General features: G+C 39.0%; 1 protein-coding gene and 1 long non-coding RNA gene across 3 annotated transcripts in view; one reads left to right on the top strand and one right to left on the bottom strand.

Annotated features, from left to right (window-relative positions):
- The window catches only part of tiam1a (TIAM Rac1 associated GEF 1a), a 50,295-nt gene that overhangs the window by 25,598 nt on the left and 5,498 nt on the right, over positions 1-19,199 (top strand). Inside the window, 13 exon segments of the mRNA XM_057320512.1 lie at positions 561-707; positions 993-1,067; positions 2,157-2,327; positions 3,440-3,544; positions 4,164-4,245; positions 4,334-4,420; positions 6,380-6,592; positions 8,336-8,463; positions 16,796-17,023; positions 17,422-17,490; positions 17,628-17,753; positions 17,886-17,994; positions 18,513-18,692. Of these exon segments, the coding sequence (XP_057176495.1) occupies positions 561-707; positions 993-1,067; positions 2,157-2,327; positions 3,440-3,544; positions 4,164-4,245; positions 4,334-4,420; positions 6,380-6,592; positions 8,336-8,463; positions 16,796-17,023; positions 17,422-17,490; positions 17,628-17,753; positions 17,886-17,994; positions 18,513-18,692 (1,720 nt within the window).
- On the bottom strand, positions 8,325-15,848 carry LOC130545773 (uncharacterized). 2 transcript variants are annotated; one of them, XR_008961701.1, is made up of 4 exons: positions 15,110-15,848; positions 14,191-14,329; positions 9,456-9,712; positions 8,343-8,433 (listed from the first exon to the last, which is right to left on the bottom strand). It is a non-coding gene; the product is annotated as an uncharacterized LOC130545773 (long non-coding RNA). The 2 variants fall into 2 exon arrangements; XR_008961702.1 differs by lacking the exon at positions 9,456-9,712 and having other exon boundaries at positions 8,325-8,433.

The raw sequence follows: 19,199 nt of genomic DNA, 5'->3' as shown, positions 1-19,199 counted from the left end.
CTCCTTCCTTAAAATTAAAAACAAATCACACAGATCGTCTCTTCTTACACACACTGTACACATCCCATAAACTGTTTCGGTACGTTTCCATTAATTGTTCGGTTTACTCAGCATATCCTATTTGACTTCTGTGCAACTGCACTAATGTTTATTATCCCAGAAAGTGTGTGAGTGTGGTTTTGTGTCCGCGAGTGTGAACGGCTGAAGAACATCCTCTCGCTGTGACGGTTCATGTGCTATTGAAATTAGTCAGTGTCCTATTTTTCCATAACTGACATAGATCTGAGGCACGGAAAGGTCTTTTTTCTTTTTCCGTTGGATCTTTCCTCACAGTGTCTCTAAGGCAGTTTGTTCAATGAAGGTCATGATGACCTATAGGCAAATACAGCATGCGTTTTTAGAACAACATAGTGACCACATTTTTATTTTGTTGTAAACCATTCCGTTAAGAATCCCCCATTCCATACAAACAAATGCAAAATGCTGCAAATCCATCATCACATGTTCTTCAAGCCATCTCAGATGTTTATGAAAGTACTTTGTTTGTGTTTGTTGCGCAGGTGGCAGCGAGAACGGATGGTGGCATTCGGAGACGCACACAGGCTCTGTCTCGTTCATCCAGTAAACGAAAGAGCCGCTTTTCTTCTCTGTGGGGTCTGGACACTACCTCCAAAAAGAAAACCAAAGGCAGACCCAGCATCAACCAGGTTCACATCTGCTAGACACCTGCTACCTAAACCTCTCACAGTCAGATTATATTTGCGTAATAGAACGCATCGCTGTTTAATTATTAAACAATTTGCAATTTTTCAATTAAGAAAGCATTTAAAACAGCTTTTTTACATAGTTCTGCGCTCACAACTGTGGCTTGCTCGTAGCATCTGTCCGTAACAGATTGTTCTCCTCACAACACAGTGCTCCTCAATCCTCAGTGTGAATTCTAATAAAAACATCAATTTCATTTCTAACCAGCGGCTTTGTCTCAACCGCAGGTGTTTGTGGACGGAGAAGATTCGGTTCCGAGGAGTATCGAGCACGTGTTCGAGGATGCTGTATAGGAGAATCTGGTGAGAGAGACACTAATACCTCCCAGCATGCTTTGCATTAAATAGTAAAATAGAATGCTGTAAGAGGCAGAGTTTATAAGGACTCAAAGGTTAGGGCTGTGCGGGACCCCAAAGGGACCTCTAAAAAGTTAGAGACTCAAGTTGAGCTTGGGATCTCCTTGGAGGACAGCAGCAGGGGGGCCCGGACCCCCCGTCTGCCCGGCGCATCCATTAAAACCCAGAAGAGAAGGCAGATGGTGTGTGTTTTGGGAGGGGTGCATGTGTGCGAGTTTGAGCTTTTGCATTTGAGCAGAATGTTGGAAAGTTTAATGTATCGCCCGCATGTGTTTTGCGGCACGTGAGGGGAGCGTTAAAGTCCCTCTGACCCATTTTCCCGCTCGTCCACTTTTCCTCATCATGTGTGGCCCTGCTGTCTCTCCGTGATGGGGGACCACCATCATAGCCATGCTGTGGGCAGATTGTTGTGTGGAAAGGGGAGGGTGTTAGGCTGTCAGTCGATAGCGGGGGATAAGCTATCTGAGGCAGGCAGCATGCCGTCGCTGACAGCCAGCCAGACCCACTAAAGAGCACTGGGGACCCCGAGAGCCCTACAATACAACCTGCCATTCACAGACCAGCCGGTATATGTCAGTCCATCGATCACCCGCCAGACAGAGGCATTGGGTGTTACGCAGGCCTTGCACATTTCTATGGGGCCAAGTTAATTAGTTGCTTTAGATTAGATGTCATCACCTTGCGCAGCAGTTTGATGTTTGGGTGCCGCATCGATTCAGGCAGCCCTGCTTAAGTATGATAAGACTGAATTACAGACACAGACACTACTCTTGGGATATGTTGAGAAAGTTAACCTTGACCTGAAGCTGGTCCTTAAAAGTGGGCGGAGTCTTGCATTCAAGTCTGGCTCTTTTCTGGTATGTAACGCCCACTTTTTATGCCTCAACCATTTCCTGGTGGATAAAAGCATTTAGCATTTTCTTATTATCTTGTTGCAATCTGAAATCTGTCACATCATGGGTGTGAAACAGTTAATGCACACCTTTCAGTATTATATGCATATTCTTAAACGGTTTTATTTCTTTGTTTTGGCAGAAGGATGAAGATGGTTCAGTGAAAAGTCTACCCCAACACAAGCCGGACAGTGAAGTTTGGGTTCCGGACTACCTCACACCATCCTGGGTCTCTTTAGCTGATGATAGACCCGTGTTGGCGATAATACAGCCGGGAGAGACCGCCATGGAGGCGCTGGAAGCCCTGTGCAAGGTAAGTGTCTTAAAGGTCCGGTGTATTAAATTCAGCGCCATCTAGTGGTGAGGTTGCTAATTGCAACCAACGGCTCACTCCACCCCTCCCTTTTGAAGCACTACGTAGGCTGACACAGAAAAAAGATGTCTTCACGTTTTCGCTTCTTTGCCGAAGGAGATAACGTATTTACAAAAAGCACTCTGTAGAGCAGTTTGTCTGTTTAGGGCTACTGTAGAAACAACATGGTGAATTCCATATAAGGGGACCCGATAGAAATAGCTCATTCTAAGGTAATAAAAACATAACACTTCATTATGTAAGGCCTTTATACACATCTGAAGACATAGTTATGTACTGTATATTATTTTGCATTTCTGTTAATAGATCTCCAAAAAATGACACACAGCACCTTTAACTCACCAACAAAAGTAATGAAAGACCAAACTGCAAAATTCTAAACGGGATAGTTCTCATGCCCTGTGGTGAAGACACGTAACAAATATCATTCCATATATTCCTCTCATAGTCTCATGCTGAACAGGTTTCGTTATGTCGTATCAAATCACATTATTGTGACACCTGAACTACACGTCATTGAACCATGGCTAACGTCTCACATTGCTCATTTCTCATAATACATGCCCAGTTCTCGATCTTTCTCAAGAGCCTACTCCCTTTTTCTCATGAACTTCCTCTTTAATGAGGGAACATCCCGTTTTCATGGAGGCCTCCAGGGCTAACCGTTAATGTTTCAGTGGATTATTGCTAACCGAGGAGTCATATAACGCTATCATCTGGCTATGGTAGCCTGTTTTCTGTCCACTCAACTGTAGTCACACTGTACAGTGCTCTAGAACGTTCTTATCGAAGCTGTCAAGTTAACACTAATTTAACCTACCCCTCTATTTTCTACCCCTTATATGGGGTCCCAAATGCCTTACGGGGGGGTCCCGGAATCCCCCCCAGCTCCCCTTCTCAATTCAAGCACTGCTTTGAACACACAAAGTTGTCTGCGATACACACATACTTGAAATGCATAATCCACACAAGCTTAAAAAAACACAATTAGCTTATTGCTTTATAGATTTTACTGTTATTTTAATATGACAGTGTATTTTTTGACGTCTTAGACTCATGGACTGGATCTTTCCAAGTACTATTTACGGCTGAAGTTCCTCGTTGACAATGAAATGCAGTTGTACGTCCCCAGACCCGAAGAGGACCTGTGTGACCTGGTGAGTCTGACGCAAAGAGCCTGTCAGCGGCCACAATGTGTGCTGGACAGCTAAGAACACTTAGCGGTCAGAGACACAGTGTGGGCTGAATTTATTTCTCTGTGGTGCTGTGGAGAGTTTTGCGATATAGGTTAAAGTAAGTCTAAAATATTCAATGGTGTTGGGACTTGTGCATATGTTATGAATTATGTAGAAGATGCAAGTACTGCATAATGTACTCTGAATAGTTCTTCTGTACTGAGTGTGTGTGTGTGTGGAGTCTAGGGAAAACCACATCTTCATCTACGCAACCTCAAAAGTGAATTTACTCTGCCAGGTTTTTTCACGCATGGTCGTTCTTTTACGATGACACACTAAACTTATTTTCAGAGGGTCTTTGTGCTTTCCATGTCTCCTCTCATCTCTTCTCTCTCTCTATGAACAGAACTTGACTGTCTTTAGCTTTTATACTCCCTGAAATGATCAAAGGCCGATTCTTCTTTAGCATATGTATTTAAGCCCTGCATTTCAAGACATTCAGCTGTTTTTCTTCCACGATGTATGTGAGCGCTTACTGTCATACTGTAAATTTACTGTACATCCATGGAGTGCAATTCATTTCTCTTTTCTCTTTGTGTAGCTCTACAAAGAGATTGAAATATGTGCCAAAACAACCAAAGTCATCCAGTTTGATAGAGATGAGTCCTGTGCAATTGGTTATGGTAAAAATCCAATTGATTTATTTTACCTCATTTAAAAAGTATTACCTATCTATTGCATAATATACATCAATCTTTCTCTGTTCTGCAGGTTTCTCTGTGGATGTTGTGGAGGAGGACGGTAGGCAGCAGCTTCATATCACTGATGTGAAAGCCGGGGGTCTGGCATTCGCCAAAGGTGTGTGACTGAACTCAGCAGATATCTGTTCTTTGTTACAGTTGATCAGTATGAGGTTATACCATCCTCTTCCTCAGATCTAACATACACCCTTCCTTAAAACTAAGCAACTACCTGGACATTCTAGCGTTACGTCTGTTTAGGAGCTGTTCCGAGCTCAAATATAAATCTTGTGCATCAAACTACACTGTAAATGGCTCACCTTGTAGTGCGTAAATCTGCTGTGAAATTAACAGGGGAATGTTTAGTAGTTATACAGAGAACAGCGATGACTGACCCAAATCTCTACTGGACTGGAGGGAAATGAAAACGCACTCATATGAGCACAGGATTATCAAGCAATTTAATGCCGTTGCACACCAACAGTGATATCTGTTCCAAATGAGTACATCTATTAGGAACAGATCAGAGTTTTGACAAAGTATACTGCACTATAAAGTACAGGTATGAAGTATTTTAATTAATAGTGTCTGCTAGGACAAGCATGAATGATACCATTGCTTATTATATATAACACCGTTTCTACACCGGACGCGACAGGCGCCGCATCCAGTGTTGACAAAATTTTAAATTATAATGGGTTATAATGCGTTTCTAACGTCTTTTGTCGTGTCACGCCGATCGCGTCCGGTGTAGACACGGTGTAAGGGTTAAGGATTTGTTCTAGACCCCTAAGTAGGCTATTAAACTTGTGTAGGCTACATAACTCATCCTGCATATTTAAAATATGCATAATAAAATATACTGCATAATAAAAAATGTTTAAAATAAAAAATATTAAATAAAATAAGACAATTTTTTAAAAATATAAATAAAAAAGCTAAACAAATATGCATAGTAAAATGTTCTGCATAATATAGAATGAAATCAAATTAAATACAAAATTAAATACAAAAAATAAAGTAAAATTAAATACAAAAAATAAAGTAAAATAAAAGAATATAAAAACTAAACTAAAATAAAGAAATAAATTAAACAGAAAAACTAAACAAAATAATTATAAAGTAAGATCAAATATAATATAAACATTTTCTTTTAATAAAAAGGTGGAAATCTAGTTAAATATATTTTACTGTGGGACAGGAAGAACATTTTTCTTCTCTGGATGAACAGACCAAATGATACAAACCCAAATGCATGTTCAGTTTGTAAAGTTTTGTCCCATCCATGTTGAATAAAATGCCCTGAATACAAATTAAAAGTCTAAACAACATTGGGTTATTAAGATGATGTGCTGTCTAAATGGATTAAATATGCATAAAACCGATACAGACGGACAAAGAGGGTCAGTAGCGTGCTGGCTGGAGGAAATACTGAAATTCAGGACAGTTTGGACACAAAGCACTTGAGGCCCATGTTGATGACATCACTCAACATTCATCATCACTCTATTGCCAGGAGCAGAGCCGAACCATCCAATAAAAAGCTTTTATTACAGCTGACATTTTGGTGCATGCAAAACTGGGTCACACTTCAGGCAGCGAGTTTACGCATGCAAGTTTACATTCAGCATTTATAAAGGCTAAGAAGCAGTGAATGGACAAATTCAGTTCTCCTGAGGGGCCAATAATCCATTAAAGTGACAGTCCTGCTCAACAAGCGTTCACTGAGTTATTGGAAGCTAATTGAGCAGCTGATGTTGTTAATTGATAATTAAGGAACAGGGAAGGAGGTGATTCGGGAAGGCGGGGCAAACAATAAGGTGGAGTAAACAATGACCTTTCTTCGTTTCTGTCTTGCTATGTACAATACACACATACAAGTCTGATTTAAAACATTTAAGTAGTAAAGATGAATCATTTCCCAAACATGCTTGTAAAACTAACGTCTTACATTAAAAAAATGTACCGCATAAAATTTGAAAAGCCTCCCAGAAAAAAGGGTATTCACTGGCTGTGTGTTTGAAGTAAATGATCTTCATTCTACACCTTTAACTATTATTTGACTTTATGTGTTCAGGTCTGCGAGCAGGTGATGAGATTCTGAAGCTAAACAGTAAGCCAGCGAGCGCATTGGAACTGGCAGACATGCAGGCAGCGTTCTCTTTGCCCTCTCTTACCCTCACTGTCAGCACGCTGCCCACTGCTGAGCCACACCAGCTGTGCCAGCATCCCCCCCGTCGATCAGACGGGGCACAGGATCTCCGCACTGACATCTTCTCACAGAGCCAAGGTAAACTCGGCACTGCTGGGGTTTTTCTTCTCCATTCATTTCCATATTTTCATTGTGTGTCGGACAAAGGAAAGTTGACAGTAAACAGCGCTAATGGTGTAGTCTAACCAAAAATGTGTATTCCTTATAGAGGAAGCGTTTTTTACTTAATTCTTATTGAAGACAGATAGAAGTTCCAATTTTGAAAAAAATATATGACTTGGGGATACACGATCGGTATCGGATGATAAATGGTCATTTTTAATGTTATCGGTATCAGTCGGTAATACAATTTAGGCCGATATATTATAGCCGATAAATCATTTCCTCTGGTTAAACTTCTTCAGCTGCATGCTGTTCAGTACTATCTTTCTGTCGTGATCATTCACTTACTGATATTAGCAAAACATTGTTGATGTAGGTGCAGTATGTAGATGCAGTATTTATGAATGATTAAATAGTAACTAAAGCATATTGCTTGAATCAGACTGCTGTCTGAACGCTTTCTGTCTTGAGACCTGTTAGACATATGGCTATTAAGAACATTTTTCTGGGTTGCTCTGGAAGAGCATCTATAATTTGTTTATGAAATAAAAAATACCAGACAAGTTTGAAGGTTAAAGAATCTTTAACTAATGCAAAGTAGACTTGGAACATGATTTTCAGGGGAAAAAGAACTAATGGTTACCTTGTTTTCTGCAGTCAATGTTTTCCAATAAAATTACTTGTTTGCCTTTTGTTTCAGTCTTAAGGAATTTTATATCAATATTTAGATCGTGTAAATCGGTTATCGGCTTCCAATGTTAATTGTTTTACTTCTTCCAAAATGTACATATCGGTGCATCCCTAATGTTAATAATTCAAATGTGATATTATTTATGCTAGTTGCTTGAGGGACGTTCTCTTTCTACAGAGCTTCTCATTGGACAAATATAAATTTTGTGCGACATGAGTCATCATATTTTCTCTATGTATTTTCCGTGTTTATTCAACGTTTAAAAGTACACACGCATACAGATGACGTCAAAGCATGCATTTGCTAAAACCTACAACTTAACCTGCAACAAAAGTTTTATGCTGCCTTTATGTGCACCTGGGAAACTCATTTCTTCGAGTTGGGTATTTTTTTATCCCCACATATAACACGTTAAAGTTAGATACATATGACACAGAAGTAGCATAAACCGGCTATGAGCAAACAGAGCTGTGAAGAAAAAAAAATTCCTGTGGGATTTATGAATACTTAATGTACGTCGCATCAGTTTTATACACGTATTATGTGCGCAGACAGGTATCCCATTACAAAAGACATGGGAATCTTTGCCTTTTTGTTTAGGAAATGGGAAACGACACTGTGCTTTTTAAATGATTGAATACTGTGTTGTCAAAGTTTTCAAGCGCTTTTTAATACTTTTTATTAGTTAGATATTTGCAAAACCCAGATACAAACATAAAATAAAAATCACGAAATATGGAGATACAAGGTTTCAGAAGGACAATGACGATATGCTGTTCCATACATTGCCCATAAAAAGATTAAAATACAGCATGTTGGAAATGAACACCTTCATGACCATTTTTGTACCATTTGAGTTTCCCCGCTGTTAAACACAACTTCACTTGAGCTTTCATGTGCTCAGAACGTAAATACGATATTTCCGACTCCGCTTGAAGGGAGCACATCCTCATGTTCTTGTAGCTGATAATCTTTCTTACGGTCCTGTTGCTCACCCAGTCTCTATCCGCCTCCTTTGCTCCCTCTAGAGGACATCCTGGATGAAGGTGTTGGCTTGGTGCTGCACAGCCCGACTGACTCTGGAGAAGACCGGGTACATTTAGCATCCGAGAGCCCCGCTGACAGCCTGGAGGACGAAATAGATTCAGCACACAAGGTGAGAGACCACCTGCCATAAAGACTCATCAAAACAAGCTTTGCTTTAATTGCCAGCCATCTGTCTGGGGTTTGAATCACAGGGCATGTCACCTCACTTTCTAATCAGGGTCAGTGTGTCATTTTGAGACGCGTGATTACATTCCATCGCCTTCGACGCTGTTGTTGGCAATTGGCATTGTTTTGTACCGTGTAAATATAGGCTCTTTACTTTATGATGTGAAGGATATGGTGAGGGTCAGGGGTCGAGAGGAACGCGATGGCTGGTTAAGAGCTTCTCGTCATGGGATCTAAGTGACCTTTGATTTTTAAGAGGAGAGTTTGGAGACCGCAGCAGATGGGGAGACAGGTTGGTGTTGCCTTGCGGATCTTGCGGCACGCACACACACAGAGAAAGAGATGTTGAGATGATATTAGTGTGTTTGATTGAGGTCAAGGATATCGGAGTTGGATGTGTGACCCCTCATACAAGGATGCACACAATCTGTCAACACACGACCCCTTTATATTTCTTGCTGACGTCTAAAATATGATCCTGTTCATAATTAAAATACATTTTTTACTATACATGAAACAGTAGAAATCCCACAATAAGCATTTGAAACTGTAGTATGCAACTATATGGCACACTTGAGGGCATTGCATTGTGGGTACACACATTGCATACAATACAAGCATACCTATCATTTTGGCATTTTTTGCAGATAATTTGCATACTGCATGGAATATACTGCATGTATGGAGTGACCTATAGTTCATACTCAAGTAACAGTAGAAGTAATGTATTAATACGCATTTCCTAACATAGTCCGATTTTTCCATCTTTCGCTGTCCTGGCAGGATTATCCGGAACATCCAGACAGCTGTCACGCTTGTCACCTTCATTATTTTAAATAGCGCTCAAAACTAGTGTTCACTGGTTACTGAGTTCATCTGCAGAACACAGATCCCATAACCGACTCGTGCGCTCAAATCTAGAAATGTAGATTTTACCTGATGATTCTGTCATATTTGATCACATCGGCAATGGTTTTCCCAGAGTCACTCTCGGAATTGATTCATGTCTGCCACAACAGTGCATGTCATAATTTTCTGCTCTGGTTTTGTGTTTCTTGCAATAGTCTGTGTTCTTTCTATGGTCATTGACTTGATGTCTTGTCCTCCTTTGCCCTCTTGTTCTCTCTCTCTTTGTCTGTCACACCGAGGCTGCCAGCCGTCCACAGTCCCTCTACCCTGTTCTCCAACACCATCTGTTGGAGACACATTTAGTTCTAATAATTCACCCACAGCAATGGCATATCCCATCACCGTGTGTGTGTGTGTGTGTGTGTTTGTCTTTCTCACTTCCCTTTTGTCCCACCCGAGTGTCCCGTTACTCGCTGTGATAGTAAAGACGTGAGCTTTGTGCCGTGACTGGTATCAGGATGGTCACATGCACAGGTTCAAATGAACTTTTCGTTACATCTACCAAAAGCAAGTGAATTAAGAAAATGTAGAAATTATAAATATTTTGCGCTGGACATGATGCTGTATTTCAGATTATTTTTTATTCTTCTAAAGCTGCTTTGCAACAGCGTAACTGTGAAAAGCGCTTTACAAATGAATTTGAATTCAAATTGAATTAATATTTTTAATGATCTTGTAATTAGTTATTATAGTTTTCAGTTTTACTGTGGTTTTATTTCTATTTTGATTTTTGATTTTTAGTTGTCGTATTAATTTTAGCAGAATTGTTTTGCAGTTTTGCAATGTGCTTTTGTCATTATTTATTTTTATATTGCTATACAAGTTGTATATAAGTATAAAAGTTATATTGGCTTTCCTGTGGCTCAGTGGTTAGAGCAAGTCGCTAGCAACGCCTAGATTATGGGTTCGATCCCAGGGGATTGCACATTCTTAGAAACATATGTATAGTATAATGCAATGTTAGTCGCTTTGGATAAAAGCGTCTGCCAAATGCGTAAATGTAAGTTACATTTATTATTTCAGTTTTGGGTTTTATTTCATTTGAATAGTATTAGGCCCGGTTTCACAGACAAGGCTTACGGCTAGTTCCAGACTAAAATGAATGTGTGACCTGTCTTAACTGAATATAACTTGCCCAGAAATGTCTTTAAATATATATTTTCCATTGTTTTGTTTCGAGATGCACACCAGTAATGTTTTCTTCCAAGGCATTTTTATAAAAGCGACATAAATATCTAAATTCAACTAAGGCAGAATTAGTCCTGGCTTAAGCTAAACTGTGTCTATGAAACCGGGCCATAGTGTCTCAATTTAAGAGCGTATTTCTTGTTATTGCTATGGCAGCATTTCTAATTTTCTTTTAGTTGGTGCACAAATATATTTTTTAAATATCTTTAAAATATGTTTTAATATTTCTAATATATTTTGTTAAATATTAATAGTATTTATAAAATATTTAACACATAATCTCTAAGTATTTTGTTACTATTTAACGAAGTGGCTAATTCGTGTGTGTTTGGATGATCGTATTCGTATGTTTTAGTATGATTTGCTTTTACGCAAGTAACGTTAGGTTAAGGGGCGGAGTTAGGGGAGGGGCCTTAGCATTGCTTTTATCGAATAATAGTACGTTTTTATACAAATTACATTGTACAAATTCATCTAAATTATCAACCTCGTAAAAAAACGTATAAATTCCTGTGAGATCACAATGAAATGTAATGTAATACTGTAATGACATTGCCTGTAAAGGTTGTGGATTCAATTCCCAGAAATTACATATAGTTCAAATGTACAGTCAACATTGAATGCGCTGTAAGTCACCTTGGATAGAAGCGTCTGCCAAATGCTTAAAACACCCTACTGCTGATAAACTCCCTAATTCACACCAAAGCCCGTTTTTAATCCCATTGGCCATTTTGCAAGTGTTCATTTTGGACCCTTGTTGTATTCTTGATCGCATTGCGGCTGCTCTTTCTGAGGTGCCAGCTCAAGTCGATAGACTGTAATTCTGCCCTGCTGCTTCTTGTTGGACCACAAACCCTAAATCTCCCTTCTGTCTAGTCAGGGATCAGTCCATCAGTCATTAATGCGGCACGTAATTGAGCCTGAAACCTCCCTGATGGCTCCTAATTGCAGGAAAGCAATTTAATTGTTGAGAGAAATATGCCGGATTCAGGAAAGAAACCTGCGACTACATACAGTATTTATTTGTCTGGAATCGGTCATCGAGTGGAATCGAGTTTGTTTAGTTTCTTCACTGTAAAAAATGACGTCAGTAAGTCGTGGTAGCACGTTTTTTCATTTCTTCACATTTAAGAAACTTCCTCCCATAGCTCAATTGGTTGAGCATCGTTTTGGCAATGAAAATGTTATGGGTTCGATTCTCAAGGAACACACACATGCTGTAATGCACTGCGAGTCATTTTGGATAAAAGCTTCTGCCAAAAGCATAAACTTAAAAGCACCTCAGAAAGCTTTGTCTTGTACCGCAGAGACGTTTCTACAGTATGTGTGACAGGATGACAGGCGGAGAGAAGCTGATTCAGCTTGGCAATAATTGACGGGATTCATATTCTTGCCTTTTCTCTTCCTAGTTTAATCACACGGCCGGTTATCATTATTATCTCACGTCACTTCTGTTTTTCTTTGCACGCTTTGAGGCGGGCGAGAGAGATGGGGACATCTCCTTTAATTAGCTCCGCATTCTAATTGCTTGATTATGCACATCGATTTAAATCGCTTAACGCTGATAAATTATGGAGAGAGTCGCCGGAGGACACAGACAACCTAGAAGACAAAGGACAGTTGAGCTTCATTATTTTTCAGCTTCACGGCCTCATGGGGAATTCGAAACCCGAAAACTTCTTTACAGACTTATTTACAATGTACTGTAGGTTCGGTCGGCTGTGCAGCTCTGCCCTCAGGTCGTCACTCTTTAGAGAAATATAAATGCTCATGGATTTGGCTGTTAACTGTCTAAATATTGACTTTTCTCATCAGGCTTAGTGTGGTGTGCGTGTGGAAGGGTAAGGGAGGGGATTCTTTTATTCGCAGTTGGTTTCGAAGATGCACGCAATGTTCTTATGCGTGTTTCAACCTGCGTCCTGCGAAATCTGTAGAGAAACTTATAGATTTTGTCAGTCGTGAAGGCTCGTGTGTAAGGTGAGGTGGGTGACATTGGATAAACGAAGGCATTTTTAATCTTGAGTTCAAATATAAAAAGGCAAGCATCCCTACATTCGTTTGTTTTCTAAAGACTTAAGTTGAATGTAATAACTAGGCGTTCTTTGACACGCACCCTAAAGTTTTGATCGTGTTAGCCTAGCTTGCAATGGAAAAGTTCTCGAACCGTTTCACTTGATTGTCGTTTTGAAGTGTGATAAGGAGACGTTTCTTGCTGTCGGTGGAAGGAAACATCACTTCCTGTCTCCTATGAGACTGTGCATTGATAAGATGAGTCTAAGTGCCAATAAAAGCTGCCTTCGTGTGTATAGTAGATGGTGGTTTGCATAACTCGTGTCTAAGCTGAGCGATTTCTCTAATAGTACGAGCAGGTTGGGACTTGTGACCGTGAGTGTTGGGTGAATGAAGGGATGAAGGTATGTCATGTGGCTGTTTTTTCCATTTCTTTCTGTTGTCTTGCCTTTTAGATCTTTAATTTGTGCTTTCTGCTTTGCAGTTTATTTTTTCTAAAGCTGCTTAAAGGGACAGTGCACCCAAAAATGTACACTGCAAAAAATGACTTTCTTACTAAGTCTTTTTTTTCTTATTTTCCGGTAAAAATGTCTAAACATTCTTGAATCAAGAAGCATTTTCTTGATGAGCAAAATGACCTAAGAAAATAAGTCTTGTTTTTAGTAAAAAAATATGAAATTTCAGTGAATTTGTGAAAAATCTGCCAATGGGGTAAGAAAAATAATCTTGAGTTAAGGTTTACCTTTTTCTTAGTCACTCAATTCAAGATTATTTTTCTTACCCCATTCGCAGATTTTTTTTGCTTGTTTTAAGCACAAATTCACTGAAATTTCATATTTTTTTACTAAAAACAAGACTTATTTTCTTAGGTCAGTTTGCTCATCAAGAAAATGCTTCTTGAATCAAGAATGTTTAGACATTTTTACCGGAAAATAAGAAAAAAAGACTTTGTAAGAAAGTCATTTTTTGCAGTGTAAATTCTGTCATCATTTACTCACTCTAAAGTTGTTTCAAATATGTATACCTTGCTTTGTTCTGTTGAACACAAAAGAAGATATTTTGAAGAATGTGTGAAACCGTTGACTACCATTGTCAATACCATAGCCCCAGAACGAATGTTACAAACATTCTTCCAAATATCTTTCTTTGTATTCAGCAGTGCAACAAAATGTATACAAATTTGGAACAATTTGAGAGCGAGTAAATGATGACAGAATTTCCATTTTTGGGTGAACTGTTCCTTTAAACCTTTAAATGTACAGTGTAGTGTATTTACATTAGGGTATTGTAAGCTATTGAGGACCGCATCCTTTGTCTTTTTTGTGAGGCATGTTCAGTAGCAAAAGACAAAAAATGTCAAAAAAAGGGAAGAATCTGAAGGATAGGACATGTTGCAAGCCAAACTCTGTGCTTATTGCATCATAGCACCTGAGATCAACATGCCTGCGTATCAACCGCTGCACAACAGCTCAACAAAAAAAACACAACTGCCCTAGGTTGCTCATTTAAACATCAGTCAAACAAAGGCAAACACGGCGTGTTACAAGTCAGAATTTGTACACACCTGTCTTCTTTGTTCCTGGTATGTTGATGTTTAGACCAGAGAGAGCTGTGCTGTGTTACTCAGCTGTGCTAGAAGAGGGAATGGGTAATGATGACTGTGGCAGTTCACGCTTTTCCCCTCCCCATGTGTCCTCCTCATCCTGTTGCAGACAAGATTATTATTATTATTCTGCCTCTTTCTCTTTATCTCTCTCTCTCTCAATCTCTCTCTGTGTTTACTGTACCACCACAGCTGTCAGATCCCCATTCCATCCATCCGGCTAAAAACCAGCTCAGACAAGCACAGTCGTAGGGAGAAATTCTAGGAAAGGAGGGAGGCGGCTATGTGGATAGGGAAGCTATAGGATTGTATAAAGTTGACGCACTATGCTGGCTGGAGTTGTCGCTCTCACGGTTTGGTAGCGACACCCTTTTGTGTTTTCTTCTGCGTGAAGATAAGTTTAAGGTGGGGGTACTTCCTGTGTTTTTGTTGCGGATAGCCCTGCCGTGACATCGGTGACCTGTGCGAGGGCAGAATGTCTGTGCTGTGGAGACACAGGAGCTCCAAACGCTCCACAGAATCCATCTATGATATGCTGCAGTTGGTGAGCCTGTGTGTTTTTCTGTATAAGTGTGTGCCTGTGGAACTTCAATCGGTGTTATATAACCTCTCGTGAGCTCGGTTTTATAACATGAAGTATATTGTGTCGGATTTGCAGCTTTGTATCTTGCATACAGATGATGCGGTATACACATGCTATTAGTTTAACCTTTTAAAAGAATATGCCGTGTTAAGTACAGCTAAATCTTTATGATGCTATAGGAATTACCTAAATTGTCGAGTCGTAACTTATTTTCAGTCAGACTTATTGCACATCCACAGATATTGAATAAATGCATTTAACCCTAAATATTCCTTATGAGTAGAGAAGACGGAACACCTTGTTGCATTATCTGTTCATCTCTCTTCATTGGCTCCACGTCTCTTCAGGCTGTCCAGGATAATTAAGGCATGCTGGGATGTGCGGGCACTTTGTCGGTCCGTCACTGTGTGTTTATCATAGAGGAACTGGAAGCCCCATCTGTCCTCTGTCGTCCCTGTCTGTGTGAATCTGTTCCAGCTCTTCTTAAACATCACCCGGATATTACAGTAGTGCTGGCTTTAAACTTTATAAAGACTGAAGTGATTCTCCAACACGAGCTGTGATGTGTCGAGACAAGAATTCTGGATTGATATGTTGCTTTGGGCTGATTTAAAGGGATAGTTCACCCAAAAATGAAAATTCGGTCATCATTTACTCACCCTCATGTAATTTAATACCTGTAGAAATTACTTTGTTCTGATGAACACGGAGAAAGATATTTGGAAGAATGTTAGTAATTTTCAGTTCCGGGACATCAACTACCATAGGAAAACTTAAATGGCAGTCAAAGGTGCCCAGAACTGTTTGTTTTCCTAAATTCTTCAAAATATCTCATTTTGTGTTCAAAAGAACAAAAAAATACAATATTTTTTTAGGGCTGTCAAACGATTAATCGCATCCGGAATAAAAGTTTGTGTTTATATAATATATTTCTGTGTACTGTGGATATTAATTTTGTATTTATAAACACATGCACATACATGTATAAATATTTAGGAAATATGTATTTATTCATAAAATTATGTATTTATTTATATTTAGCAATAATTAAAATTATTTATAAATGATTGTTTATTTTTTTTTTTCTATATGCATGTATTTGAATGTGCTTTTAAATACAAAATTATTATGTACTGTACACAGACAAATATTATGTAAACACAAACTTTTATTTTGGATGCGATTAATCGAGAACGTTTGACAGCCCTAATTTTTTTCCTACTATGGTGGTCAATGATGTTCCAGAACTGAAAATTGCTGACATTTTTCCAAATGTCTTTCACTGTGTTCATCGGAGCAAAGACATTTATACAGGTTTGAAACAACCTGAGGGTGAGTAAACGATGACAGAATTGTCATTTTTGAGTGAAGTATCCCTTTAAGATGGTGGATGTTAAATCCTTAAGTTTTTTCAGATTTCGAGAAACAAGGTGATAAGAGCTGTTGTGTGATGTATTTAGAGTTGTTGTGTTAAAAATAAGAAACAAAAATGCATTTGTATGCATGTGGGGAAAATGAAGAGTTGGGATGAAGAAATAATCTCAGTTATGGGGAGGAGTTGCTCATGGAAAACTTGTTGACACTCACTTTAATGGAAATTTTTCTAAGACAAAACGTTCAGTACTGAATAAATGTGAAGTCGTTTAGAGGACTGACATCTTAAAAGTTATTTATCTCACAGAAACATCTAATCACCCACGTGTTTTCATAAGACATGATGTGCCTTGTTTTGGGAGATCGGGCTCAGACTAGCCGTGCGTGCGAGTTCCTGATCGTTTTTATCCTTAAATGCTTCAAAGACATGTGTTGGAAGACTTTTTATTGCTGGTGAATACTTTTTAGAAGTATCAGTTTAATTTATTTAGTGTGTTTTACACTTTTGCTAGATTTATGTGCTAAAGTCAAAGTTGTATATTTTATGTTCTGTCTAAAATAAATCAAATACTATCTTGCCTACTATCGAAAACCTGTTTGTCTTCGCAGAGTACAGAGCAGATGACAACTTTCTGCCGTAACCTCCACAATATGAATTCTCCAGAGGGTCCCGTTTCCTGTTCTTCCTCTTCCTGCACATCTTCCTCATCTTCATCCTGCGTGCCTAGTCCCATCTCACCCATGCCTGTGCTCTTCACCCCCCGCCAGCTGTCTGACGCGGATAAACTGCGTAAGGTCATCAGTGAGCTGGTGGACACGGAGAAGACCTATGTCAAGGTCAGTATCTTTAGCCGTGTGTTTTCAAAGCAGAGTGTGCATTGGTATTTGTGTTATGTGTCTTTGATCAAACACTATATTTGATTAAACCTGTAGTCACTATATGCCTTTAGGGCTTTTTAACAACTAGCCTATTTCCAATATTATCCTATAACCTATATTATTGTAAAAAAGCATAGAATTATACAGGAGAATTAAAGAACATGGTGATTGCAACGCATGTGTATGGGAAAGCACATGTATTTGAAGTCACATTGGATAAGTGTTTGCAGAATATGTAAATGCTTTTTTGTACAAAAATGCGACTGTTGCATGAAAGTGTCCCCTAATTTAAAAGTGATCTGATAATTCAGAATTGTTAACTAAACCTAAATATGAATTTGACCGTCTCTCTGCAGGACCTGAACTTTTTAATAGAGCGTTACCTAAACCCCCTGCAGAAGGAGAGCTTCCTCCCACAAGATGAAGTGAGTTTAGATCGGTTTTAAATGTATCATTTTATAAAGTAAATGTTTAATGGCTTATCTCAATTAATGTAAATATATGTATGCACGTGGTTTTCAGAATCTGTGTATTCATACTTTGGTTGTGTGTACTTTCCTAGCTGGATGTGCTTTTTGGGAACTTGGTGGAGATGGCTGAATTTCAATTCGAGTTTCTCAAAACTCTGGAGGACGGTACCAGACTCATTCCAGATTTAGATCAACTGGAAAGAGTGGATCAGTTCAAGGTGCGGTTATATTATAAAACATGATAATCTGTTTATGTACTTCAAAATAAACCAAAAACATTTTCTGTATATTCTGTTTTAGATTAACCGTGTAACTGAATTGCACATTTTTGGTCTTTTCTACTTTACCAGAAAGTTCTGTTTTCTCTTGGCGGGTCCTTCCTGTACTATGCAGACCGTTTTAAGATCTACAGTGCGTTTTGTGCCAGCCACACAAAAGTCCCCAAGGTGCTCTTTAAAGGTAAAGCATCATGCCATCTGTAGAGACTCATTTACTGAAGCGTTAGCAGCATATTTAGAAAGTGCATGAGAGGCTTCAGTTGTTTGGCGTGTCTTAAAGACGTTATTTGTGTGCCATGTGTAGTGACCGGAAAGTTTGCCACCAGCTTCCAGTTTATTCAAAGCTAAAGGCATGCGTTTGCTTTCTCAAGTGCAAGTTATGTACCTCAAAGCATATTTGTTTCATTTGAGTACTATCTTCTACTGTAAAAATGCCATTTCTCAAGGCGGGTAGTTTATGTTGAGTGCATTATGAAAATTTGGAGCGGTTGGCCATGCATTAGTTCTTTGAGAAACTGTGGATCAGGTTTTAGGACCGTAAAATATGAGGTTGACATTCTCTCAGGTGAGAACGCTTAAGAGCTAATTTATTCAAAGCTAAAGGCCTTCCGGGGTTCACTCTTAAACTGTAGACCGTGGAATAAGTTTGTGTACTTTTTTATGCCATCTAATCATTTCTCCTCTTCGCTATTGGTGCAGCTAAAACCGATCCGGAGTTCAAGGCGTTCCTGGCTAAGAGGAATCCCAGGCAGCAGCATTCCTCCACGCTGGAGTCCTACCTGATCAAACCCATTCAGAGAGTCTTAAAATACCCACTGCTCCTCAGAGAACTTCACTCTCTCACTGACCCTGACAGCGAGGAACACTATCACCTGGATGGTAAATACAGAGCTTTTGAAAGTAATTCTGTGTTTGGCTTGTGGGTGGATTTTATACTGTGGTTCTTTTCAGTCCTATCCTGAGCTAGACAGGCAGGTTTCAGAATCAGTATTTAGAATCTGCAGTCTTTCTCTGGTGTGTTTAACGTTTTTTATGAGCAAAGTTGTAGACACTATGTGACCAACTGCAAACAAGCAACACAAAAAACTGGTTGAGCATTTGTGGGTTTACTTCCGAGGGAACATGCATCAAAATTCATGAATGTTAATGTTGAATAGTGTGCAAAATCCCAAATTCTTTATTATGTAAAATATAAATGGAAAAATCCTGTTTCAAAGAATCGACATTCAAAAAAAATCAAGACATTGGGACAAGACATTAGCCAGGTTTCCATTACACATTTGCGCAAAATTTAAGCGATGTTTTCTATATGTCGAATAAAACAATATCGCGGAATTATTGCGTTTCCATTAAATGATGTTATGCGATTAAAGTGTATTTTGATTC

Source organism: Triplophysa rosa, linkage group LG22 (assembly GCF_024868665.1).
Source record: "Triplophysa rosa linkage group LG22, Trosa_1v2, whole genome shotgun sequence".
NCBI classification, from domain to species: Eukaryota; Metazoa; Chordata; class Actinopteri; order Cypriniformes; family Nemacheilidae; genus Triplophysa; species Triplophysa rosa.
This window is presented reverse-complemented; position numbering and strand designations above follow the sequence as displayed.